Below are 27,419 nucleotides of genomic sequence, written 5' to 3' on the forward strand. Positions count from 1 at the left end.
TGCCATCTCTGAAAGGGCATGAGACTCCTTCACTGAAGCTTGATATAATTTTTAGACCTTAAAGAAGGTAAAGACAGCCAGACAAAGGGCCAATGAGTCCAAAGGAACTTTGCCTCCATGGAAGGCTTCCAGGATCCCCAACAGTTTTTATTCTGATCGAATGGAAAAATGATCCCAAGACAGCAAGAGAAGCACATCAGTAGGGATGTGTGTCCCATGCTGGATTACTGACTGCCTGTTGGCAGCACAGGATGAGAAGCAGCAGCAGCAGTTGTGCACAGCAGCTTTGACCAGACTGTGAGACAAATAAGCCTTGCTGTCTACCCACACCTCAGGGCTGTTCCTCCCCTTGCTCATGATCTGCTTTGTTCCCTCTTGTCTGAGGGAGGTTTAAAAGCTTTTGTGTGGGAGGCATTTTTGTTTTTCTCATTACCTTACTAGGCTTATTGAACAAAAGGACTGGAACTGCTTGAAACTGCAGTTTGGAAACAGATGTCTCCTATTGCTGACTCTGCTAAGCTGCAATCAATATGACAGCCAGGGCAGGCTCTGCCTATGGCCTTGGTGCCAAACAAGTGGCATTGGCATCCCTTTTTGATCTCTCTTGCTAGAATTGTTCAGACAATTGTTAAGACAACCCTTCTTGAGGTTTAGAACATCTGTGACAAACCCATCTGAACACAAAGCCTATTTACAGGAATAAAAATATTTACTTCTCCAAAACCCAGGATCTGCATAAGCCATTTAATAATGCAGTTTAAACATTTCCTCCCCCATTACCTTAGGAGATCAAGAATGGGAGATGATACCGGATCAGTTTTCCCTTCACTGAAATAATAAAATGTAAGGAAAACTATGAAAACAATACAAGTACACAAAATATGTTTCTTGCCTGTATGAACAGTATCTAAACTGAAACTCAAGAAAGATCCTAAATTACTGAATCTGCAGTTCAGTCAGCTATACCAGCATACCAAATACCTAATGTTATCCTAGACACAACCCTTCTCTCTCTGGTTAGGACACTGGCTAGTGAGTTAAAAGCAACAGGAATCACACTGCTTTAATGCTACATTAACTCCAAAAATTAGCAAAAGCAGTAGTATTGTAATTTTCCATTTTGAAATATAAATCACAGACTTTGTTTAAGGGCTATGAAATTTAAGGTGTATCACAACCATGACATGACTCCTGCTCAATCCCATGACTTAGAACTGGATGAGGACTCCAAGAGGAGAACATCTCCAATCTTCCAGCCTGTTAGGCCACCACTGGGACAAAAAACATTAGTCTGGGCAGCCTGTATCAGTGAATTTGTTACAGGTAAGCTCATCAGTGAAAAATTTTAAGTGAATAACCTTCTCATGGATGTACCACCAGTTAAGATCCATTCCTGTTCTCAAGGGTGATGTAGTGAGCAGCAGAAATGCAAATACCTTAAACCTCTACCAATTACCTAAAGTATTATTAATAAAAAAGATTTCATTAGGACCAAAATTGACTCAATAAAAAAATAACTCCGTCTAACAAAGTCAAAATGTAAAATATTTGGATCAAGCACATTTCCAATTTGGGCTGAAATGTTAGCATGCTTATAAAGGATACATGGAAAACAATAAAGAAGTCAGCATTGGTACTGGCTATAGATCAGTCATCACTGACAAAATGTAAACAGAGGGCATAGACATAAATAAGATACAAGAAACAAATTACAAACACAAGCTAAATTAGTCAGATTTCTTTGAAACCTGAGGGTAGTTGAACAGCTAGTTTGAGGACTTAGCACATTTAAAACCCCCCTAAATATTAAAAACCTCAAATTGCAACATTTTTGAACTTTAGTTCCCCTTTTAAATTTTTCAGGCTTACTTCCTTTGTTGTATGACTTAAAGCAAATGTAAAGTTTTTGTTTGAGTGAGTATAATGACAGAAAAAGCAAAAAGCTTCCATCAGAAGAATTCTGCAACTCAGTTGTCAAATATTTTTTACACCCCCATTCCCAAGAGCACTTGATTTAACTAAAACACTGACATTTCTTTTTTCTCTAGAATGACTCCATTTAAAGATACCAACGAAGTATCAGGATTCCATTCTGAAGGCTCTGAGGTTTGGCAATTTGCTTTTTTTCTTCAGCCTTTGATTTGCCTTTGAAGGAAGAGTTTTGTGAATGTGACAGGAACAGTCTTGTTAAACAGGTTAACTTGAGCAGAAAAGCCAGCTTTTCTGCTGTAAGCTTTAACTTAAATGTTCTAAAACCAATGAACAGAGATGACAACAATAGTTTGCTTTTGCAGTCATTAAAACATAGTTTAATGATCAAAGTCAAATTTCATTTTTTCATTTTTTTCAACCCATATTAAAACTCTGATACTACAATAAACAAAAGTTACAATCCAAACAGTAAATATAGACCAGCTAGAATTAAACTTGTAGCTACTAACTCAGAACTTTACTAGAAATCCAAAAATACAGAAGCTTGTTTATTATTGCTGTATTACAAGCAGTTTCAATTAAAAGAGCTTTTAATTTCTGAAACTGTAAACAGTTCTCTAAAATGAGATCTGCAAATTTCTTCAACTTTTCTCTCTGTGCACTCACAGTGTCTCACTTATCACGGCAGTAGCAAGTGTATCATCTGTATCTCCAATACAGTATCAAACACTCAGCCATATGTTAGCCACCAACTAAACCCATGGATTCTAGAAAGAAACTGGATGGGCTAGATCTGGATCTTCTGTATAACAGCTATATAAGGACTAGTGTGCAGGACTGCACACATAGCACTGTATTCTACATCCTTAAAATAAGGACTTAAGATGAATAGTTTTTATTTCAACAGGAAACTTAGGAAGTTTTTAAAGCAGGTGAACTGAACCTGCTGTAGTACTTCCACATTACAAAGGTACAAAACTATTTTACAAAAAAAAAAAAAGCTATTTTGCAGCCATACAACTTTTCACATTTTATAACTTTGTTAAACAGACAAAAACATTTCAAGAGAGCCATGTGTTCTGCTAGTTACTACTGGAATGCAGTTTACTCAATGACTTCTTAGCTCTTTTGGAAAATGAGTATCTGAATATAAAGAAATTCTAATTTAAAATTAAAACTGTAAACAGTTTTTCAGGAACAACAGACTTCTTTTGCAAAAGATCTGAAGCAGGAACCAAAAGTACTAATAAACCAGAGAATTCTACATTTTACAAGAAACAATAGCCAAACAGATATACAAAAATACCTGAGAGACAACTTCAGTAACTTTCTGCCTGTCCAAGCTTTTATCCAGCACTTATTTTATGAAATAGAAAATGCTAGAACTAACCTTCTGCAGTGGAAATGTAACATAAGCAGACAGCAGTTGCTAGAAATACTGTAACAGCTAGCTCAGTAGAAAACCAACCAGGTTCTCAGTAGAAGAAACCAACCAGTTCTCCTAAATTCTAAGGGGTGGAAGCCAGAAAATTAACCTAGTTTGCTAATATGGGAATGTGAAAGCCAATGCACAAAGGTGATTTGCTATCAGTTACTGCATGCCCACAGGGCACATGGGGATACACTCCCTCCTAGCATGAGTGTGGAGCCTCACTATTATCAGTGGGAAACTGCAGAAGGCCAAAAAGAACATGACCCTTTCTCCAACCCCCAAAACCCTCATCTGAAGATCTATGGTTAACTAAATGACTTCTGTTGAACAGCATGGCAATCTCCACATTCCAGAAAGCTGAACTAGCACAATAGGACAGTGCAGTGTAAAGGAACAAGAAGCCATGAATGCCAGAACATCAAAACAGCACAACTTTAGGCACTGAGGAAATGTGGTTCTTCCCCAGTACACATTTAATTCAACTACAGGGATTCACCCAGCTAAGTCAGGTACATTTCCTACAGAGATTCAACTCCTGGAAGGTTGGCTCAGTCACTGCTGTCTGATGTCATGCCATTGCTCTTGGCAAGCACTCTGAACAAAGATGAGCTACAATATAAATGAAAAGGCCTCAGTATTTCAACAGTGACTGCCAGTTCCTGGAGGAAAACCAATATTCAGAGCTACTTGGTTTCTTCTCAGTCTCTCAAACCAAAACAAAGCTTTGTTAACACCTGATGATATAACCCTAACTAACAGTGCCTCCAGACTGATGTTACACACCCCACAGGGGAACACTGCAGGGATAGTTCAGTGCCTGACACTGAGTAACCTTCCAAACAATCAAGTTCACATGCAACTAAAACAAAGCGAGTGGTCTCTGAAGCAAAGGCCATGGAATTAACTCATTATCAACAATCTAACATCTGCATCAATTAAGAGAAAATAAACTACATTTTATGGGTGTCTGGAATAGAGCCACAATCTGATGACATGTGACTGCACAGTATTTGTACACTTTCAAGCAATTAGTTCAAGAGACTTCCCTCTAAGCATTCTTCTTTTAAATTAGTACTCACTGTAAAATTTACTTTCTTGAATCTCTGAAGCACAATTAAAAACAGGGAAGTCACATTTGGTAAACAAAGTGCAGATTTAAAAAATACAGGCTTGGGACTAAATCTCCAGAACCCTGGGTCACATGTGTGTTTCCTGACACAAGAAGTAAGGCTTCACCAGAACATAATCTTTCTTTCTTTGGTACCTTTAGAGACAAAATCTCATTAAAAATATTTACTATGTAAAAATTCTTCAATGGAAATGAATTCTGGCTTTGATGAGCCAAGATTTTTATGATAACCTTGTATCGAGGAGTTCCAAAACGTGAAAATTAAACAGAACTGGACAGATGTGTTTAGTGGTACAGACTTGCTCAGAAACATGAGAACCTAAAACAAATGAATTCCCCCTCCAAAAACAGGCTGAACTCTACTTGTCCCCAAAAGAATTGTATACTACTTTTGATACTTAGTGATAAAACAATCCACTACAGCTGCTACAGCAATAAATTGTTAAAAAGAGAAATTATTAAAATTATATTTGTGTAAATTTTTCTACCTAGCAGAAGATGCAAAGTCACTTGAGGAAACTTGCAACCAAGACCTAGTACATGGCATCTCCTTTCCTAACAATTTCAAAACAGCATAAAACCAGAACCAGATTCCAACTCTCTTCCTGGACAACACCACAAAACACTACTGAACACCAGAAGAATCTTGAATGAGATTTACATATCATACATGGATTATTCACTGACTACAATGTCTGCTTGGCAAGATCTCTGAATGATTAAAAAGAAGAAAGTATTAACAAAACAAATCCATACAAAAAGAAAGCCCCCGAATTACTACAAAACAGATAAAATTGAATAACTCAAGGATATTTTAGACACAAAAAATAAAGGCTTCAATCCTACAGAAGCAATAAGCCATACCTTGCACTACTGTAAATACACAGCCTGTATTTTCAACCTTTGGGGAATCTGATTTTGTAATGAATAGAAGGAACCCTAGGAAGTGAGGAGAAAAGCAAAAACAAAAACCAAACAAATGACACCACAACTAAAAAACAAAGTTATTTTCCTGAAATCAAGGAAAAAATAGTCTTTCATCTCAATTTGTGATACCACCAGGGAGCTCCTTATTTTCATACAGACAACAGAAAACCCCAAAGAAGCAAAGAAATTTTCATTGCTTTTTCTAATTCAAGTAGACATTTCATTCCTTTTCCTATAGCTAAAAACTGTAAAACCAAATGCATATGCAATAAAAATGTTAGAATGAGAACAAATCATTATTAAACTAGGGGTCCAAATTTTATTTTAAAAAATTATTACTGCAAACACTAAAATGACACAAAGTAAAACACCTTATAAAAGTAGAGAACACTGATAACAAGAAAAATTAAGGCAGACAAATTATTTTGGCATGGAAATGAAATTCACATGGATTTAAATAATCAGATTTTATCCACAGTACAAAAATGCTGTATGTGGCAAAATGGCTTCAACTTCGTAACTAATCTTTAAAGTTTATGTAAACTAGAAATTAAAGGTGACATTATCTCTTCAGTAGAAGTATGTTGGCTTTCAGTCTGGGCTAGTAACTGGAATACATACAGCAGTCTGTTTCAGAAATCACCCTCTTGTCCTCTAACAGGGTTTGTATTAAGAAGGGAAGTGCAGGGATAAAATTATTATTTCATGTGGTTTTACCTGACCAAACTACAAAATTTCAAGCTATTACTTGACAGAAAGTAGCGGTATTTTAACTGGGGAACCTGCAAGGAAATATCAGAAGTTAGGAAGAACATACCCTCTCTGTGATTAAGTATTTTAGCAAAATACAGAGCTAAAAACCCCAGTGTTTTACAGCATCTGTAGAAGGTGGTGTAAAGTTTTAGCTTCCATTCTGTAATCTTTTCTAGGAGGAAACTGATGACTTGATGCATACTGAGGTTTCAGACTCACAGACGAATGATGCAGAACATTTCTTCTCACAGAATGCGACCTCAATTCCTAAAGAGAGGAAAAATGCTGGGTTGTTTCTTCTGTTCCAAAGTGTGTCCCACTTACTGCATTAATAATGCTCCAATGAATAGTTACAGTCCACTATTACATCAGCTGCACAGACTTGGTGCAAACAGGAAAAACAGATTTTTCTTACGCACCTAGGTCATAAAGCCCACAGTGGCAGGAAATACCCTCCTTTATTTGCAAGCATGGAATCTTAGCATGGGTTCAGAATGCTTTTACTGAAAGAAAAGAATCCAGTTTTGTTCATTGATCATACAGTCTTACTAAAGGATGTCAAGGTATTAAAGCAATTGTATCCTCTTTCTAATTGGATGGAGAAAATTTATTTTTACAGAGCATTCTGTGAAAACCTATGGAACCAAATCATTTTTTTTTCCTTCAGCATTCTCTGTAATGTAGATTAGAGCAATGTTTTACTATGAGTACTTACAATAATGTTGACATCAAGTTTTTAGTACCTGACCCATAAAACCTGAGCTAACAAACTGAAAGCTGTTTTATTTGTAAACTGAGAGACAATGGACTGTGCTTACATAATTTGTCAGTGGATGCCACTAGCTGCTGACAAAAGGATGGCAAGATGCAGAAAACACAGCTACCACTTTAGGTAATGGCACAAGCAGATTTTAGAATACTTGTACTATTCTGTTTCTTCTTCCAAAGATCAAATTCTCTTACAATCCCCCTATCTCAGCTGCTCCTTATCCCAAAGGTACACTGTCCATCTCTTTTACTCTTTACTTAACTATGTCATATGACAGACTCAGACTGTCCATTTTTTCTAACTTTATTTCTTATGCCAGGCCTTTTCATCACTAACTTTTTTGTTTTAATAAATTTAACTCTTTACTCTCCCTTCTGGTTCTGATGGTTTCCTAATACAAACAGCTGCAGCTCATACACCTCTCTCAGGATACCCAAACCACTATAAATCTCAAGGTATCAAGTCTCTTTTCATCAGCTACTAACTCCCCCTCACATTGTGCATTGCTTTTCAAAACTTCCAAGGTTCCATGCTCTTCAGTTTTCATATCCACTTTACAGGATTTCAACCCCAATGTGTTTCTCCTTTTCTTTAGTTTAACTCCTGTTAGTATAGGTAGGACACAAACACATTCTCTTTGTCTACTGAGAAAATTATGCTCAGTTTTACACTGGTAGGCGTCTAATATTTGTTTAAAAGCTGCTAATATTTGTTTAAAAGCCACAGCTGGGGGTAAATCATGCAGGAACATCTTAACATACAGCAAGGCCCTGCTACAAATCAGTGAGCTGTTTAAAGGCTATCAAGTAAGAAAATTACTCCAATTTTAAGATGTGCAAGACATATATTCTTCCCTAGGCCTCCTTTCATCAAAATTCTAATTTTTAAAAAAGTGTAAGCAACTTAGAGGCAGCATTTTCACAGTAAAAGCATGCTTCAGCACCTGCCAGAGTACAGCCCTATAAACACAAGCTACTGTAAATTGCACAAAATAGGGAGAAGAAAAAGGGAAGTTGTCAAAAGAGAATTAAGACTGTTGTCAGAAATAAAAGAATCATACATTGGTAGTACAGAAAAATTCATTCTTTCTGAAGGAAAACAATCCAAACTCATATAAAATTCAGGCAGTTTAACTAAAATGATGAGTTTACATATACATTACCATCTCAGGAATGAATGACACTGATTATATAGAGTTTGGTTTCTGAAGATAATTATTAGCAAGTGTCAAACTGCAGGAAGTAGGCAAGCGATGCTGCAGACTGTGCTAGATGTGAGCACATTTTATTATTCACTAAATCATAAATAGCAAGCATTGCAATGAAACAACTGACCCCAAATGCCACAACTGGCAGCTGCTAGCTCCTAGGGTGATGATGGATCTCAGCCACACAGGAAGGACTGGACACAAAAAAAAAAAGAAAAATTAATCAGTAAAGATAGAGTGGCCCAAATGCTTTAATAGTGGATTCTCCATAGGGTTATCAAACAAAGAGAAAGCAAAAGAAAAATACCCACTGAACTGAAGTCAGAGCAAACAAACAGAAAAGGAGAAGTTTGTAAAGAGGGCACAGAAAGAAACAATGTGAGAAAAAGCATGCACTTTCTGTACCTTTCCATGTTAATATCCAATTAGCAAGTGGAGTTTAAAAGAGCCATTTTAGAGGCAACAGACCTAGCTGCAGCTAGTGACAAGTCTCTTGGCAATCATATAACTAGAAGTTTAGATTCACATTTCTTAGACTAACATATCTATAAACAAAAGGCTTATCCTCTTTCAATTTCACTTACCTACACAGAAAACACGCAGCACTATTTTTTGTTGCTTCACATGGAACATCAGACAATAACATGCAGTACAAGTATAAAATAACTAAACTTTCCCCCAAATGATTAAACCAGAACTGTTATAATAGACACAATTTACATCAATCTACCTCCATGTGTATCTATACAAATATTTACAAAGACATGTACATTTATATGGCTTATACACACTGAACACAAATATTCCCCTATTACTCTTATCTGCAGAGAAAAAGTGTGCTATGTTCAGTTAAATTTACAGAACACTCACCATGCAAAGGCCATCATGCACCACTGTGATCTGAATGCAAGCATCCATGAACTATAGCACAAAGGACACTTTATGATCTGGTACTGTTGATACCACCCAAAAACTCTGCTTGACACAAACTACAGGAAAAGCAGTAACTGCAACAGACTAGAACTATGCCTATGCCCCAAAAGGGACACTGCAGCTCAAAAGGATAGATAAAAAGAAAAGCTAAAAGCATGAAATAAAACAAATCCTACCCACTCACCCAATCCATAAGCCAGAACCTTTTACACTTTGCTCACTCTGTAGACTGCAATTGTGTACTTTGTAGACTGCAACTGTGTGCTCACCTCAAGGGTCTCCCTCATATACACACAGAATACAGAACTAACATTTGCCAGGCCAGTGCCTCAGAGCTTCAGATAAACACTTAACAAAACTAAAACTTAATTCACAGGTATTTGTCCTTGGCCTGAAATCAAAGATCACAAATTTCAATCTTCACTAAAGTTCCACTGTTACTGTAGCCCAGGTAACTTTTGCTACCAGACACTATTTAATATATACTCTTTGGAAGCATCCAAACATTCCTATATTATCTTCTAATAAGGAGATGATCTGAAACCTCCAGTAGAGATGAGAATCTTCTCACTTCCTAAAAAAAAGCATCATCTGGCAGCCTTTGAGAATGAATGTTAGCCTTATCCATTTGTACATTTGCAAATATCTGAAGTCACATGCTCATCAACAGAACATGCTGTTAATTGCCAAAAGTATTAAGCTTAAAGTAAATATATTCAATGTGATTAGCAAACACACAAACACAGGGAGGGGATTAGCATTTTTGATTCAAACTTTATCTTAAATACCAAAATTTGATCTCAAAATAATTTATAGCTGCAAGTTGGAATATGTTGTTTTCTAATTTTCATTTAGCACTATTAAAAACTTTGTACTAAAAATAGCATTTTGTTGATGTAACTCAATAGTTACTACTATTTGTACTGATGGTAGAACAGAGAGAATGATGTGCTGTGAGCTGCATTTGAAAGCCGTAAGTCTACAGCTGTCAAAAATCTCTGGATAGCAGCTGTAGCATCCCACTGTCACCACCTGACTTACAACTCCTAGGACAAAGCCCAGGAATTGCGCTGGGAATACACAGTGCAATAGAGGCAATTAGCAGATTACCTCCAAGGTACAGCCATTACCTCAGGCATTACTACTGCCACCACTTGGCAGTTTCCAGCAGCAGATATATTTGTTGGGCTATTTTAAGCAGAGTACAGCCAACAGGCAGTTGCCTTCTGCAGCTGGGGAGCAGGTGGTAATACCACAGGCACTTGCCTAGCACATAGCAGTGTGCTGCCAACATTTGCCTTTTTCAATCATTGATGAGAGCTCAGCCACAGACACACAACACAAACTGATCATATTCAGTACCTGGGAAACATATTCAAACTCCAAGTGGTATGTGAAAAGGTAGTATGAAAATTTTAAAGGACAAGTTATATTTTAGAACTACTAATTACTAGTAAATGAAACTAACTAAATAAATAAAATTTAAAACAAAGACTATTCAGCATCTACCTGCAATGAATAAAATTGTCAGAATTCAGTAAGTCTTTGGAAGGGTTTAACTAACTGTGAATCTACCTGAGACCTGAACAGAGCAGAGTTTTAATTCTAGGTAACAAGACTTCTGAGAAAACAGGAGAGAATGAGCAAGAAATAGAGAGCACTTTATTCCAAGACAACACTTGGGTGACAGCCCCCTCTGCTGGAAATACCCAGTACATATTGTTATACAATGGTCTGGAAAAATGCTGAAACTAAAATAAGTTTAAAATGTGTGGAAAAGAGAGCTTATAACATGACTTTTATTCACTCATGTAAGCACCTTTCACAGAAGAGTAAGTGCTGTAATATCAAGTTTAATTACTGACAACTTTAGATCTCTGACACCAGTCAAATCAGTTTTGACATTATTTCACATATGGCATCAACAGTCCTATTAATTTAGGCAAGAGGACCTTAAATTGGAAACCAAAAAAAATCCAACTTGCAATAGGTGACATGGAATAATATTCAAAGGGCCTTTCTAAGTCAGAACTGCACAAGAAAACACCCACAGGTGACTGACTGGGACAGTTTTACATTTTCTGCGTTTCAAAATCTCAACTCTTCACAACATGAGGTGCTTTTCTAAGGCTGAAGTAATGAATAAGAGGTAAAGACCCAGAGAAAGAAACAAGGATTTGTAACCATCACCTTAAAGAGCTGCATAAGGTTCACTATTTTCTCTCAAAATGTTTCTTATTTGCAGTTTACTTTGTAGCTCAGTCTTAAAATAACTAGTCATGTTTTGACTTCTTAGTTTCCCGAATTAGTTCCAAAATAAGTAACATGTTTGTCCCTCTGTAACAAAACGTCAGTTGAGGAAAAATCTCAGTTGGTTTCCAATATTTCCCATTTCCTTGTGTACTAATTAATTAACAAAAGGTTTTTCAAGAATTCCCCTCTTATCTTACTGTCACTGCTTCAAGAAAGAAGACAGCAATACTGGTGTGCTTGCTCTAACTATCTTGGTTTGATACTCACAGCTGCAGGCATGGCTATGTGACTCTGGACATAGGGCTGGTGATGTAGGGTTTGAACTCCATGATCAGAATACAGCTGATACAAAAAGAACACAAAAAATTAGCACAAAAGCTTCTTTCACGATGTTAAGTTTTTTAAGCCTTTCATAGGAATTTAGAACCCTTAAAACTTCAAAATGTGGGCTATGCTTATCTGAACTAGTGACTTTTGTAAAAACCCAATTTCAATATTTAAATCTATGTTTTCCCCATGGATTAGCAAAATTTAGTGAACTTATTTTATCTTAAATCAGTGTCATAAATCACTTTCCTTGACAGAAGTAGCAGCTTCTCTACTACAGATTTCACTCAGCTCTAATGGGAACAGCTTAAATGTGTAGACTAGCACATTGAAAATGTGATTCCCAGCAGTATCATACCTATAAAATATTTACATACAAGTAATACAGAGTATTTGGAATTTTACACCATTCTTCTGACATTTGACACACTGTTTCCTTTAACATGAATGAATTGCCTACCTGTAAACCAAGAGCACATTATATCCAAATATTCCTTAAATAATTTCAACTGTTTTCTTAGTGCTCATGGATTTCAGACCTTTGTACACCTTTATAACAAAATCATGAAATAGTAAAGGTAAAATAGTACTGCTAATAGTATTATGATTATGAAATATATACCAAGATTTATGCGCCTTCAGAAAGGAAGAAAAATCCCCATAACCCAAGCCTTGTATTATTCAGTATGTTCATAGGGAAATTAAATTGCTTCAGAATGTCAGAACTTTGCACTTCAGATGTCTGAAATACCAGTTTTGGAATTTCTCTTGTAGGAATAAAATACCCATTTACTTTTGGAACCATACTTGAATACTAGTATTAATAATTAGATGTCCTAATTTAACATCTATTTTGGCCTCCCTGTTCGTGAGGAATGAATATTTGAGAAGTACCAATTAATACCAAAGTGAAAATGTGTGTAATTCAGTTTTTCCTGTAGCCATCTACTACAATTTCTAATATCCCATCATGAATAGATTGATTGAATGATTAAGTATTTTTTGCTTACAGTTTTTTGATTCGATATCAGTAACATTTCTAATGCTTAAGAAATTTTTAAAGTACAATAAAGCACTCTTAATTCAGATCACCAGAATATTTAGAAAAAGCTTCTACTCACAGAAGAATTACTTTAGAAAGCTATTGTGGTTCAGGGATACTCAACCCAACATTCCAAAGAATAAACTGTCATTTTATTTAAACATTACTTGCAAACAAAACCAATTGACAAGTCCTTATATTGCTGTCTGCAATATATTTGTGACTCTCTATTTCAGAATCAAAGCATTCTCCTACACAGGAAGACATGTTCTAATTTGAGGACACCTGAAATTATTTAACATCAACATAAGCACCAGAACAGTTGACCTCACTACTCTAACAGCCAGTGCTTAAAATAAAATATTGTATTTTTCAATCACAAATAAGGACTTCAATTTTCAGTATACTTTTTTACATTTTTTGTAATACCTCAGGAACTGCAGCTTCCATTAGGAGAGGTGGAGATATACATCCACCTTCCTGGTTAATTCCTATTGGCTGATAAAAGACTTCAGATGGTTGCAGGTACAGGAGTGGAGGTGAAGAGGTAGGAGACTGAAATAAAACACATTATTCTAATAAATGTTCTAATTTAAGCAGAATAAAGAGAAGAGCTTATTTTACAGTCCTCTTTGCTGCATATAAACACAAGATAAAGCTTTAAAATAAAATGTGAAATTAATCCTTGATTACTTAAAGAAACTAAGCAAGAGGGAAGTAGACAGAAAGGTCAGGTAGTACAAGAAAAAAAAGTCCTTTAATTTTACATGATTTTCAGATTTTATTGACATTTTGGAGAGCATTGCAAAATCCTAAAACTTGTAAAATTAATTTAATCTCAAAATCACAGAAATATACTAGAGTTAAATTTTCCCTTGCAACATGGTTACATTAGCAAAACAAGTTTTTTGTTTTAAAATAGAGACTCTCTGTAATTCAGCACCCTGATTTCAAAGCAATGGATTAATGTATTAGAGTGGAACAGACCATAACTGGACAAGGCTGGCTGCTATTAAAGTAACGAGGCTGCATTGCAACAGCTCAAGCTTAAGGGACTTGGTCCTCCCTTCAGGTTCAAACTCTTCAAGTTCCTCAAGTGTCCAGATTTCCATATTAAGCTGCTCTTTTACAAAACAGATAAACTCTCCCCACAAAATGACTAAGTTAACAATAACCTCCTCCTACTTCAAGGGCCTGGCTCTGATTTTACCCAATGTGTGTCCAAATGCTCCTGCTAAATCTACCGCTATGAAATGTCACAGTTATCAGTTAACTGGTTAGTTAATATCTATTTCTTAATCAGGCGAGATTTGGTAGTTTTTACCTGCTTCTAAAGAATTTGTAAGGTAATTTGATACAAATATTTTGCTAAATGGAAGGAGAGGGGGAGGATGCTTGCTCTACATCAGACTTATATTTAATGTTTCAACAGATGTTATTTTATGCCTTCCATTGCAACAGTAAATGTTGTAAATACATTGCTAAAATATAGCAATTAATACTAATTTCAACCAAGTTGTGAATAGTGGGAAATCTCACTCTTGGATAAGCACAGCATGCCTTCTAACTAGGTGAAAAGTCATGGTAAAATGCTGTAACTATGAACTGTATTTACCTGTGGAACAGACCACTGCCACTGACTTGAAAGACACTGTGTTGGTGCCTAAAATTGAACAAGAAGTTGTCATTAATGTGGTGAAGAACAAATACACATAGAATACTACTATTCTCAAATCTGTAATTAATTCTTAACTAAAAAGAGGAAATATGATTTTCATTAAGCCCCAAATTACTCGGGAACATGGTTTTATCTATTTCCACTCAGCCTCCAACTTGACCATTTAATAAACTTCAAAAACTTAAGTCATGCTCTCAACAGAGGTGCTCAGAGCACATGAATCAATGAACCCAAGCTGAACCACTAAAAAATGTGGCTTTAAGGGAAAGGTCTTTATGATGAGAAGAGTCAAGTATAGGAAGAGGCTCTCCAGAAACATTGTGGGCAATCTTCATCGTTGGAGCTACTTGAAACTCGACTGTACAAGTACCCAAGAAACCTGTTTTAACCAGCCCTACTCTAAGCAGGAGTCTGACTTAGATGATAAGCCAGCTGTCCTGCAACAATCTTTCTTTGTCTTTACAAAAGAAGATGTAAATCATTAAACTTCCATGTAGTTACATAGCAAAATAAACTGTATTCTACTGAAAAGTCTTCAATGAAGTTAAAATATGTTTCACACTACTATTACTATTTCCTAAGAATAAACAGACCTGAGACAGTGCTGCAAATAGGACTGCATGGCTGGAGGATTAGTGATGGTCTGAAAATCATTTTCAAACAGATACCTGATAATGGTACGTAGGAGACTGATAAACCGGTGGAGCAACCATCACAGGTGAACTGGAAACAGAGCGAGACTTCAAAAGAAAAGAAGTTACAAATCTTAATGCAGCAATTTTATAAACTGTCACTGCTATTACACAAAGCTCTGGAATACTATGGCACTGAACCACCCCCTCCCTTTTGAAAATCATTCACAAAATTTAAACCTACACTTAAACTGCTTCAAATCCAGTGTTTCTAACAGCTTATGTTAGATCAAACAAAAATCTCTGGCATATTCACTCACACCTTCCTAGAAAGCACTAGGCCATCACTATCTAGAGATAGCAAAACTTATTCCTGGGCCAAGGCCCAGACTGATTATGAGCTGTCCTGTTCAATAGGTCACACCAAATGAAAAGTGCTCTGTAGAAGCAAATAAACTGAAGTGTTATTTAAAAAAAACCAAAACAACCAAGCAACACAAAATAAAGTCTAATACAAGGAAGCCAATTAAACATCTAGAATGAGGCATAGCTGAAGAAAATTAAGCAGAAGGGACTTGAAAACACTGCAGCTATCCTGGTCCATAGAAAAGCATAAATATCAAAATAAATTCCTTACTGGCCATGGCTGCTGAACAGGAGAGACTTCAGATGTATGAAAATAAGCCACTCCATTATGGTAAACATATGGATATCCACTGGAAGTGGTCAAGTACATTGTACCAGCTTCTGGTGATACAGCAGTAGTGGCATACATTGTACCAGCTTGTGGTGTCACAGCAGAACCTGGAATAAATATTTAAAAACTTACTTGTAAGTAACTTTTTTCAGATGTATACACCATGAAAAAAGAGGTCACTTTTGATTTTCACAGAAAGAAAACATTCAAAGGAAAGAGCATGAAGCAGCTTGTCTAATGCCATCTCAATTCCCTCTCAAACACGATCATGAAAGCAGATGGCCACAGGATGTCTCCAGAGCTAGATGGGAAAGGCTGCAGAAGATGACATCCATACAAATAATTAACACAACACATAATATGGGGAGATTTCTGGAGAGAAAAAAAGGGAAAATTAATTCTGTAGTTGAAGCTGAAATCACAAAATAGTAACATAGTACAGAAAAAAATCAGGAAGAACACAAAATAAACAGCATCACTAAGTAAGTTTTAGTTTTTCACCTTGCCTTACAAAGGTAAAACCACCATGAAGTGCCATTTTCTGAACTGACAGAACACTGCAGAGATCACCAGAATGCTCAGTGGATGACCAAAAAGGGTCACAGAGGGATTCAAGAGCTTTTATGGATAGTAAGAGTTTGACTAATTCCTAGAAAAGCCTTAAGACACCTGGATACAACACAGCTGACAGATTATCCATAGACAGACTAAGATGTTTGTCAGGATAATGTTAAGCACACCCTAGGAAAACTAAAGGCTGTTTTAGCTCCACTCAGCAATCTAGGACAGCACTTACTGGTATCTCAGATGAGTATATCAATAGAATCCCAAGACCAACAATCCTGTCCACTAGCTACCAAGCATTTGCACAAGTAACTGCACAAACTTTCTGCCAGGGTTGAATAAGTCTCTGGCAAACAAAAACGAAATCTTCCTCATTAAACACAGAAAATTCACTGATGAAAAACTACATTTTGATGCTGGGGAAAAGCAAACCAAGTGGCTCTCCCAATTATGTTCAAAGCTCTCACCCCAATCGATCCTATGATAGAAGAGCTAAAAATAATTTTGCTTTACAGTATGAAAGACAAGCACTATATATGTGGGCTACAGAGGACAGCAGTTAATTGTCCAGCTCTCTAATTCTGTGGAATGTAATGGAACCCACAGCTCTACAGTGACATTGTATGTCCAGGTGTTCTGGCTTCATGAAGCCAAGATGAGCTGCAGTAGGACAAAGCATTCTGGTGACAGAGATACACTGAGCATGAGAGCAGACTTACTGAAACCAGGCCCTAGCAAGTGTCTGGATGGCAATATGATCCTCTATCACAGATCTATCCTAGGCATGAGAGACAACAGGGAGTTGGTCTACAAATAAAGATCTCAAAAGAATACAGCAGCTTTATTTGAAAAGCTTTTAAAAAATATTTTTGGTTTACCCCTGTTGCCTCATGTCTCAATTAAAACACAGAGATGCCCCTTTTCTATCAATTTACACATTCATTACAAGAGTCAGAGGAAGGAACTCCCACAAGTCAGGCAACACAACTGAGAAAACACAAGTCAAAGATGGAAAGTGAAATAAAGCATAGCAAGAAAATGGCATACAATCTCATGATGATGAGTGAGCAAAGATCATACTGAATAATTTCTAGAGAAAGAAACTAAACAGTTGGAACAAGTATTCCATTTCCCCATAGCAAATAATAACCCATACACTTACAACAGGAAAAGGGGCATACTTGGGCACAAGGGGGGAAGGAGGCAAATTTCCTGTCTTCAGCAAGTGTGCCTGCACCAACAGCAGCAGTGTACACATGAACCACTTCCAACAGAGCATGATAAACTAAAGAAAGCTTCAGAATTAAATCAACATTCTTCTGTATTCTGGCCTCAGAATGAAGATGAGCAAAAGGAAGGATGGGTTTTTCCTAACTGTTCCAAAAGGTACCATAGGACAAATACTGCAGCAAAGTCCCAAAGTACACTTCATTGTCTGCTGCACTTAAAAAAGAAATCTTTTACATTTCTGACATGCAGCCCTTACTGAAGACAACTGACAGATCTCATCTTAGAAGTTGGTGGTTTATAGCCTACATTTTCAGTATCCAGTCAATATCTTAGAACAAACAGCTCAAGAAGAGAGTGGGGACTATAACCACACGTTGCTTATGGTTTCTACCGAAGAAAGCAAGCTGCAACAATCCTAACGGGTTTTAATAACATAATTAATGAATAATAATGCCACTAACCAGCAGAGCCTGCTTTATCCTGTAGAACCTGCGAGGACACACTGAATGCTTAGAAATAAGATTCTGCCAGGCAAATTGAATTTCCATTCAGTTCATTCCTAGATAGGTAACTCTCTCCAATAAAGTAAAAGAAACAACACATTGAGAGATAAAAGAACCAAGACACCAAAAATCTATTTATTTCAACATTTCCACTTGCATGCATTTGCTTCCATTGCAAACCATTCTGAGCACATGCCACACACAGCATTAATGCAGTGCAAGACCAGGTACATCTTGGTTAAAAACTTATATTCATATTGATAATACACAAATCCAAGTAAAAATACATACGAGCATTAGGGCTCCGCACTTGTTTTCTTATTGCTGGTCCAATATTCAATTTCTTATCCTTATAGTTGAGCTTTTTAGCCTAGCAATAAAGAAATAAGACATGATTATTTTCTACACAGATCTAGGTATCTGAGAAGTGAAAAGTAACTCAGTAGGCTAGACACATTGAGCACAAGAGAAGTTACGTTGAAACCAGATCCTAGGCTATGTGTCTGGAACCTGGTCAAATTCCTCAGGGTCTGTTTCTAATACTAACACATAGTTAGTAGACTGCAATATAAAAGCAAGTTCTGGAGACATTAGTCAAAATAGAAGAGTAGGACAAAACAAAAAAAAAAAAAATCAGAGGATGATCAGAATTTCATATAAGAAAAATCTTATATTAGATCTCCTTAAACCATTCTAACTATCAGACCAAACTTGTCTTCAAATGCAACTTGGCAAACAGAGGACTAGAGTTCTCAGGCCTAGTACAAAACCAATTAATTCATTTAAGAGACAAACATAATGGGGACTGTCACTTACATCTTGTAAAATCTTCTGTGCCTCTTCTTGGGTTTCAAATGTAACAAAGCCATACCTAAACAAAGATGACAGGAGCTAAGCCTCTCAAGTGTGTATTTACAAACACAGCACATACTTACTTGATGTACACTACAAGTGGCATTACAAGGTAAATTAATGGGTAAAAAAACCACCCTAGGAGTAAAGATTGAATTAACAACTGCATCCTTAGCACCTTTTTAATTACATTCAAGTATGTGGCAATATACTACCAAGAATGATCAGCTGTTCTTGTTACTCAGCTTATGCCTTAAATTCCTTCATTGCTATTAAACAAAGATTTTGATCTAAACCTTTCATTTCTTGAGGCGACCAAGGTGAGACACCTGGGATTTTTTCCAAGTTAATATTATACTGTAATTCATAGTACAGCTCCCACCTACTTCAGCAACAACTGCAAATGCTCCCCACTGCCACAAACCACTATTTTAAACTGAGTTCTCAAAAAAGCAGTGATGCAGCCAGCCATTATCTGTGAATTTTCCTGTAATTCTCAACAGGATTAGCATTAAAAAGAGTTCTGTGGAGATCAAGGATGAAGCAATTCTCATACCTTGTGACATAGCATGTCTTCCACACCACAACACCCCTTTTAACTGCTGCAATAAATCAAGCAGGCTTTCCACTCAGAACTCCTGCTTTTCCAACCCCCTCAATTCATTCCCAGAGTAATCTTGGCGGCACTGTCAGTGCAAAGTAAGTATCTAAATGTATACAACACATACATAAGAAAACCCAAAACCCCTTCCTCCTCCTCCAATAAATCTGACTTCGTAAATTTCAAATATTTTTGAAATCTGTGAAACGTGTATTTTTGTGCACATGGTTTGTTAGGGTCATGGTTCATTTCTCAGGGTCACAATACAGAAGGTACGAGCTTCTACCCCTCCTTCCAGTAGATCAGATTTTGCAATACAAGGTTTTCATTCTTTGTGAGCATTTGTATGCTAATTTTAATAAAGAACTTCAATAAATCTGACTGGCTGTACTTTGTATTGGCATCTCTTAACTGGAAACATTTCCAAGTTCAAAGAAGACAAAGTATTCTCCTGCATGGGACCTTTCCTACACAGATTTTTCATTCTGTAGACTGGACAATAAACTAATAGATGCAATCACAAACTTGGAAGTTTTTAAAATCATTTGTCACGCAGAAGCAACAAAGCCTGTGCTTGGAGTTCAACAGAAATCCCAACAGCATGGAAAGTAATGATTTTCCAACAGATCTGCTGTGAGACATATGTTGGTAATCACAGCTGCATAATTATTATGGGCTATATGGACACATACATTCAATTCTCAGATACTTCTTGGAATTTACTAAAAAGGCAAGAGGCTTGGAGACAGATCTGGGACCAAATCTCTGAAGTCATGCAAGTGCACTCTCTGTGCTAAGAGCTGCAGCTCAGCACATAAAACTTGCTGACACATGTTAAGCTGACAGCATTAAACTGTCCTTACTCCTCAGGAGAGAACTTTTGAGGTGAACTCTCATGCACATTCCTTTTTGCTTCAGCCCTCTTTCCTCCCTTCTCTGGCAGTGCACTTCCCCACCTTATTGACATCACCATGCAACCATCTGGGTTGCAGCAATAATTCTACTACGCAATCTTAATATTTCTCTGTACTTGTTCTTTGTCATTTCTCCTACTGGTTACTTCCAGTCTTAGTCTCCACTGTAAGTAATCACAATTTAATATCAGATTTGTCCCCTATGCTGCTGTTCCAAAAATCTTCACACAAAAATCTGTTGCTGCCATGCACTCCACCACAATCAGGTGTACCTCAGCTCTTCCTCCACTTCAGGCTCCTTTCCACACTGGCTTTCAGTAATAAAAATATATTTAATAACTAGATAACCTTGCTAGGATCATCTACTTAAGTAATAGTCACTAAGAAAACCTGAAAAAAATGGAAACTATTAATTCTGCCCTAGCCACACACAGCTTCATCTTATAACATGACTAAGAGTTCTAGTTACGCAAATTGGAGACATTTATATAGAGATATTAAAGGGCAAGAACAGATTTTCACACACATGGAATAAATGAAACATCAGTGATAAAATATTGTGAACTATAAAAACCAAATTTACTATGGTCAGCTTTCTGTTATTTTCAATTTCCACAATACACTTATTCTACTATACCAACCCCTTTGATACTCCAGCTCTGTCATTTATTATCTTCACTTCTGTCACACTGCCATACTGAGCAAAAAACTTCTTCAGGTCATTTTCATTAGTCTAGACAGTAAATCAAGAGGGGGGAAAAAAAAGGAAAAGTTGGTTTGCATAGTTATTCAATTAATTAGTTCAATGTTTAGCTAAAGATGTACTTTAATGGATGTACTTTGGATGAAGTTTGGATGAAGTTTGCTACAAACTAATTACAACCCTGCTTATGAAGACAGAAGAATGAGTAAGTATGAGCCTCAGGGCCCACTTAACTACTGCATTAATTATTCAACAGTAATTCTAGAAACTTCTCATTAGTAGATTTATGTAACAACTGTCCTTTTACAGTTAAGATCAATGAGCAGGTGTACTAGATCCAAACTTTCTTTTCTGCTAATTACACGCTAGAGCAGTTCACAGTACAAAAAATTACTGCCATACTTTCAACTGCAATACAACAGAGCATACTGATATACACAGGTCACATAGATCCCCCTAAACCACAGTGATTTAGTGGTCAAATCCACTGAATATACCATGATCCCTCCTTCTGAAGTGTTTTTAACATGACAGTCTGCAAATACATACAGGCACACTATACAAACTCCCCACTGTAAGAAAGAAAATGTTATTCCCATGGAGAGTGGTCCAAGTCAACTTGGAAGGAACTGCCCCCTTCCAAAGTACGCAGGGAATAAGACAACTTTCTAATGTAAAGACTCACCTGAGCTTTGTGAACACTCCTCTGCCTTCTGTGAATATTTTATTACAATGTAAGCACAGATCACATATGCTGCAGTAAGCATCACTTCTGAGTTTTAAGCCCTTAGTTAATGCTACACCCCACATGGGAGAAGCACAGTTACATGCACACACCACTCATCTATACTCCTCCTTAACTTCAAGTATACCAAGTACTGTTTGAGTTCTAAGTAAATTACTTTGATTGTTTGTATACAATTTAGGGAATCCTCTGCAGCACATCAAAGGTTTATGTTCCTCATCCAAGTCTGAAATTGAGTAGTGCTCAAAGTACTACCCAAGGACATAAGGGCTTGCTACACAAACTATGAATTTGGAAAGACAAAGGTTTACATGCAGAACATTGCATTAATGCAGAATGAGAAGGAAATGCTGTTCTAAGATGCACAGTGAAATCTGTGCAAACATAGTATTTAGAAACTTAGTAGAAACACATTGAGGACTTGCCTTTTCCTGTTTATGATAATACAAAGGCCCTTGTCAGATACTTTAAGGAGGGTAAAGGTTTAGGATTAGCCTTTGTCAGTGACACATGGCCTGCACCACTAAAGATGCATCATCAGACCAAGATGAAAATGTTCCCAACTCTAACTTCCCTTGCTGAATTGTTTCTCTAAATTTGAGAGACCAGGTGTTTCCTCTTGCAAACAGGAATCACTGCCATAGTGATAGACAAAATGGCAAAATCATAAAAGAACTTGTTAGAAAGCAAGTAAGTTTTTGTTGATTAACTGTCTCCCTTTCCCACAAAAATGAAGTCAACAGCTTTTGCATCACCCCAAGTGACTTGAATAAGACCTTTGGCATAAAAAAATGCCAAAAACCCCAATATTTTTTGCCATGGGATTGCCAATAGAAAGCAATTCAAGACTGACATATAAACCCTATAAGGATTAGATCAGAAATTTAAGGCTGTGTTTGATATAAAGAGTCATGCCAAATGGAAAAGCAACTAAAATGGCTAAAGAGGTTTCATCCCTTCTATTTCCTCACCCCTCTGCAAAAAAATTCCATCCTCTTTATGATTACAAACATGCTTAAACTGCTGTCAAAAATACAATTTCATAATAAATTTTGAAGTATCAGCAACTGAACCAAGTCAAGAGACCCTTCAAAATAAACAATAAGTATGAAAATTAATAAAAATGTTGATCTTAGACAGAAAAGTATTTTAACCTTTGAAATTGCAGTGAAGACAGAAGAGAGCAAGAGAGGTCTTTTTATAGCTCCAGAAATTTGCTTACTGTTGGTGCAAAAAGCTACTTGCCACTTAATGAAGTCTAATTGTACTGAAGGCCCTGTACATCTTAGAATATGAACACCTCTGTTTGAATTACCCCTGCCAAATAAAATAGAAGATTTTGGAATTTCTTGCACTTATTATGTAAAATAGTCTCAGTGAATTGTCAATTCTTGTTCCTCTTCAAATGAGCCAGTACTCAAAAGGTCTCAGCCTAGGAGGATTGATGCAGAGAAAATACTCTTGGTGGGAACAAAGCAAAAGCTAAGCAAGCTAAGCACCAAAAGTCAATGGCTTAATTAATTATCTAAAGTGGGAAGAAAGAAAAAGCTTAAGCTTATCACAAATGTTAAAAGCAACTGAACAAGGTAAGAGTGGCCCAATGTTCACTGCTATTTGAAGATTTTAGGGAACACACAAAGGCACAAGCATTCTAGGAATTAAGATCAATACTGCAAATTACCCAGAGAAGCTTACACACTTTTTTAAAAGCAAACTCTTGCCTTTAAGAAAATTACTATGGCAAGGAACACACACACTGTAATTGTTTGTGTGAACCAGAAGTGTTAGAGAAACAAAAGGTTTGCTCCACTGGCCATATGAAACATTGTGACAGTTTATTAAATTACACTAAGTGGTATACATAAACAAAACGTTCTACATGTTTTTCTACCATCAGCTCTGCTGATAACAAAGCCATTTTTTTTGAAAAAAGAAAACTCTGAAGAAGTGGTGTGTGAAAAGCTTCTAGCAGCTAGGTGTACACAGCCAACTTTGTAGGACTGTTAAGGAAATCAAGGCTTAAAGCTTTATTCTCTGTAGGTTTGGCTATTAAAGTGAAGAGGACTTACCAGCAAAACAAATACACATGAATGTGTCTCTTTTTTCCTTGTTGATTTTTATACTGTTATAAATTATAATTTAGCAGCAAGAAGAGGGAAGAATACCTTAAAATCAATTCCTCCAACAAAGACACGATTTGGAGTGACTGTTCCGAACCTTGGAGAACCGATCAGATTGTTTAACCTCACTGGTGACACAGTGTTGGGACATGAAGGTAAAGATTCTGTTTGCATCTGATCAGTGGCCTGCTGATTGAAAGAAAACATTTTCAAAATCTTACTCATTATTTATCAGTAAATGAAACAACTCTTAACAGACAATACATACGGAATTTTTCAGAAGGCACAGCAGATGCTGAACATTAACCATGTATTTTTATTCAGAATGTGGCTCAGTGTTTAAACACAAGCTCAATCTTAATCAATTCTGTAACTTGGTGAATACACCATGGTCTGAAGTCCGATGTTAAACACTTCCAAACAAAACACCAATCTTGGTTCAACTTGCAAAGCACCATGCTGCATAAATTTCAGGTTATTATACAACGTATCTTTGCTCTACTAGAAGCCCTTATTTTCAACCTATATAGAATGGAAATTTTAAACTCCATCTGTGCTCTCACAAACATCTACGCAACTCTACTCTCTGCAACAGCCTCTGATTAATTTTCCAAGTGCTGAGCACCCATAATTCCACCACAGGAAATCAATAATCTCCACAGACTGGATGAAAACAGGTCTTGAAGACTGGTATTTTAATTCAACACCCTCTTGGCCTACAAACACAACACAGTGGTCAGAACAGAAATTCCCTCTGCAGAAGAACAACCAGATTGCTCTTGCCCCAGTAAAAGAGCATAACACAATGGGATGTCATGGAAACCATTACTTGGTGAAGCCTGCCTGATGTTTTAAGTTCCAGCATGCTTACACTTGTGAACAGTGAAACAATTTAACTGCAAACTCTTTTCAAAACAAATAATACTGCCTTACAAAGTCAACCCTAACTGTGAAGATGATAGCTGGAAAGCAGCCATGTAGTATTGTCACTGATTTCTCCAACAGGATTATTTAATACTTTTTTAGCTACTTAAGAGTTACTCCTACTAATTCTAAGTAATGGGTTAATGATATTATTGTGGATATCTTAAAGACAATAAATGCAGCTAAGTTCATGCAATTTCAGTTTTAGAGAAGACCCAAGTCCTTTCCAAACGTGCTAAAACACACACAAACACCTGGGGAAGAGGAAAGCCTGGGGCTGTTAACCTGATCTGTTCAAAAGAATCCAGTATACATCTCTCCTACTGGGAATACTACTCTAGAGTACTAACCTGCACAAACCCCAGGTCTAGTAGGCATGGAACTAACACAGTCACTACAGTCCCCAAGAGGATTTGTTTTTACAGCAAAAAACTCCTGAGAGACAAGACAGGTTACAGTCTCCATCTCTCACAGCAATTTCCAATGTACATCATTTGGCAACTGTGTTCAGCACAAAAACTTCTGGATTCAACTATAACAATAAACAGTTGACAACACAGCCAAAATGTATTCCTTACCTCCAAGAGCCCAAACTGCATTTTCTCTGTATACATTTTAAGAGCTGACATGTTAAAATAAGCCATGAACACAAATACCCCAACGAAAGAAATGAGGAATTAAACACACCACTCATGAACTCACAACAGTAAATACGGTAAATCCCAGTGAGTTTAAAGTATCACATGTTAAAATCTGTATTGCGATAACCACTTCTTCATCATCAGCGTGTCAATAAGAAAACAGTATTAAAAAGACCAAATATGTGCCATCAGCACATCACTTGCCTAAATATTTGTTTCTACTGTTTTGTAAACTTCCTTTTTATCAATTTCCCCAATTAATACGGATATTTACATCCATCAATATTTTTATCGATTACTTAGTGCGTCTGGCAACTGTTCGCTAGCAGAATCGCAACATCCACTTTACACTGAGCAGACTCCCAGTCAGACAAGCTAACTCCACGAAGGCCTGGTGATTAAGCGCACTTCTCTCCCTAAACACCTCTGCTTTCCAGAGCCCGTGTGCTGTAAGGTCCGAGCCAGACCCCGTTGCCCCGGCACCGTGTCCCGCACACCGGGGCCGCCAGCGCCTTCTCCACAGCCTGAGGCCGCCACTGACAAAATGGCGGCCCCGCGCGGGCGGCCGCGAGCCGGGGCGCCCCAGCGGGACGGCCCCGCTGCCCGCCCGCCCTCCCGCCCTCCGGGGCGGCCGCCGGGCCCCGCGGCCCCGCCGGGCTCCTCACCGCGCCCTCGGGATCCATCGGTCCTCGCAGCCGCCTCGGCCCCCGGCACGTTCCCGGCACGCGTCGCGCTCCTCAGCTCCGCCTCGCGCCCAGCTGACGCGCGCCCGCGGGGTCGGGCCTGCAACGGGCGGGGGAAGGCGCAGCCTGGCGGTGACGTGAGCGCAGCGCTCAGCACGATGGAGGGACCGTTCCCTCACACGCCTCAGCCCGCTTTCCGCGGAGAAATCTCCCCTTCCCTAAATCTCTGCAGCCCAGGAGTACTTTCACGGGATCGCTGCGACGGGGTGGCCGGGCGTGCTTCTGTCCCGGCACATCCCCCCCCCCGCCTCAAGGCCCTGGCGCTGCCGGTCCCCCCGCGCCTCCCGGAGCGGGCGGCTCGCGGCCGCTCCGTACCCGGAGCCCCGGCCGCTTGTGCCGATGTCTCGGCGGGTGTCGGGCGGCCCGGCTGCTCTGCGCTCCTCCTCCCCGGGTACCCCGGCACCGGGGTGGGCGGTCCTGGCTGATTCCCCGCGGTGGTAGCTCTGAGGAGGTATCAGTACTACCCCTCGGAACCGTGCTTTGAAGCGCTGAGTCAGCCCAGGAACCTCCCCCCAGCAATTTACCCATCACCTGGGGAGGCAAATCCCAGCTGGGTTTATCCTCCCAACTAGTGTGTGAAACGGAGGAAAACAGGGTAACACATTTCATCTGGCCTCTGTGGGAGAAAACCAAAAATGCCCGGGGAGGCAGTTACCTGTGTTTGGCTTACCAGGCCATACTTGATGGGGGTCAGAACATAGTTTAGACTGAACAGCCATCAATGTGAAGTAAAAGTCCTATTTCAACTCAAAGAATCTTCCTAGGGTTCCCAAAAGACTCTTGAGTAGGCAGGCTAGCTTGAAAACAGCTATGGGTCTGGGATGACCTTGGAGACAAAATTTCTGGTCTGGTCAAGAGAGCTGGAAAATAGCACATTAATGACCACTCCCCAAAATACTCCAACTCAAAATATTCTTTTTTCTGCTCTTACTGAACTGGAGGAGAAGCACCAATAGTAATACTTGTGTCAAGTGTACTTCTGTGGTCATTTACTGAACAGCACTACAACCTGCTCTCCTGTTCCATTATTTCATCCTGTCTGCAAATACATTTTGCCCTTAGAATATCTCTGGTATTAAACAGGTCTGCAGAAAAAGAGTAATTCAAATGCCAAACTCATAATCAATACAGGTACAAAGGTGCAGCCTGACAAAAATCCTTGATCTGA

General features: G+C 38.0%; 1 protein-coding gene across 3 annotated transcripts; it reads right to left on the reverse strand.

Annotated features, from left to right (window-relative positions):
• Positions 1-5,316: 5,316 nt before the first annotated feature.
• On the reverse strand, positions 5,317-27,119 carry BOLL (boule homolog, RNA binding protein). Of its 3 annotated transcripts, none has more exons than XM_059476031.1 (12): positions 26,922-27,119; positions 23,989-24,132; positions 21,017-21,108; positions 18,825-18,879; positions 18,300-18,378; positions 15,652-15,818; positions 15,051-15,122; positions 14,320-14,367; positions 13,134-13,259; positions 11,603-11,677; positions 8,277-8,343; positions 5,317-6,440 (listed from the first exon to the last, which is right to left on the reverse strand). In XM_059476031.1, the coding sequence occupies exons 2-11, from the start codon at positions 24,115-24,117 to the stop codon at positions 8,326-8,328; spliced, it is 861 nt and encodes a 286-aa protein (XP_059332014.1). In that variant the 5' UTR covers positions 24,118-24,132; positions 26,922-27,119; the 3' UTR covers positions 5,317-6,440; positions 8,277-8,325. The 3 variants fall into 3 exon arrangements, with proteins under 3 accessions (XP_059332014.1, XP_059332013.1, XP_059332012.1); XM_059476030.1 differs by lacking the exon at positions 26,922-27,119 and adding an exon at positions 26,174-26,603 and having other exon boundaries at positions 23,989-24,129; XM_059476029.1 differs by lacking the exon at positions 26,922-27,119 and adding an exon at positions 26,174-26,603.
• Between the last annotated feature and the right edge of the window lie 300 nt (positions 27,120-27,419).

Source organism: Ammospiza nelsoni, chromosome 7 (assembly GCF_027579445.1).
Source record: "Ammospiza nelsoni isolate bAmmNel1 chromosome 7, bAmmNel1.pri, whole genome shotgun sequence".
NCBI classification, from domain to species: domain Eukaryota; kingdom Metazoa; phylum Chordata; class Aves; order Passeriformes; family Passerellidae; genus Ammospiza; species Ammospiza nelsoni.

Coding starts and splice junctions, on each gene's coding strand:
- BOLL (XM_059476029.1), bottom strand. Junction 15,819..18,299: donor AGTGCGGAGCCCTAATGCTC/GTATGTATTTTT, acceptor TATTTATTCCAG/GTTCTGCTGTGACACCACAA. Junction 14,368..15,050: donor CTCCTACGTACCATTATCAG/GTATCTGTTTGA, acceptor GTTCAATTTTAG/GCACCAACACAGTGTCTTTC.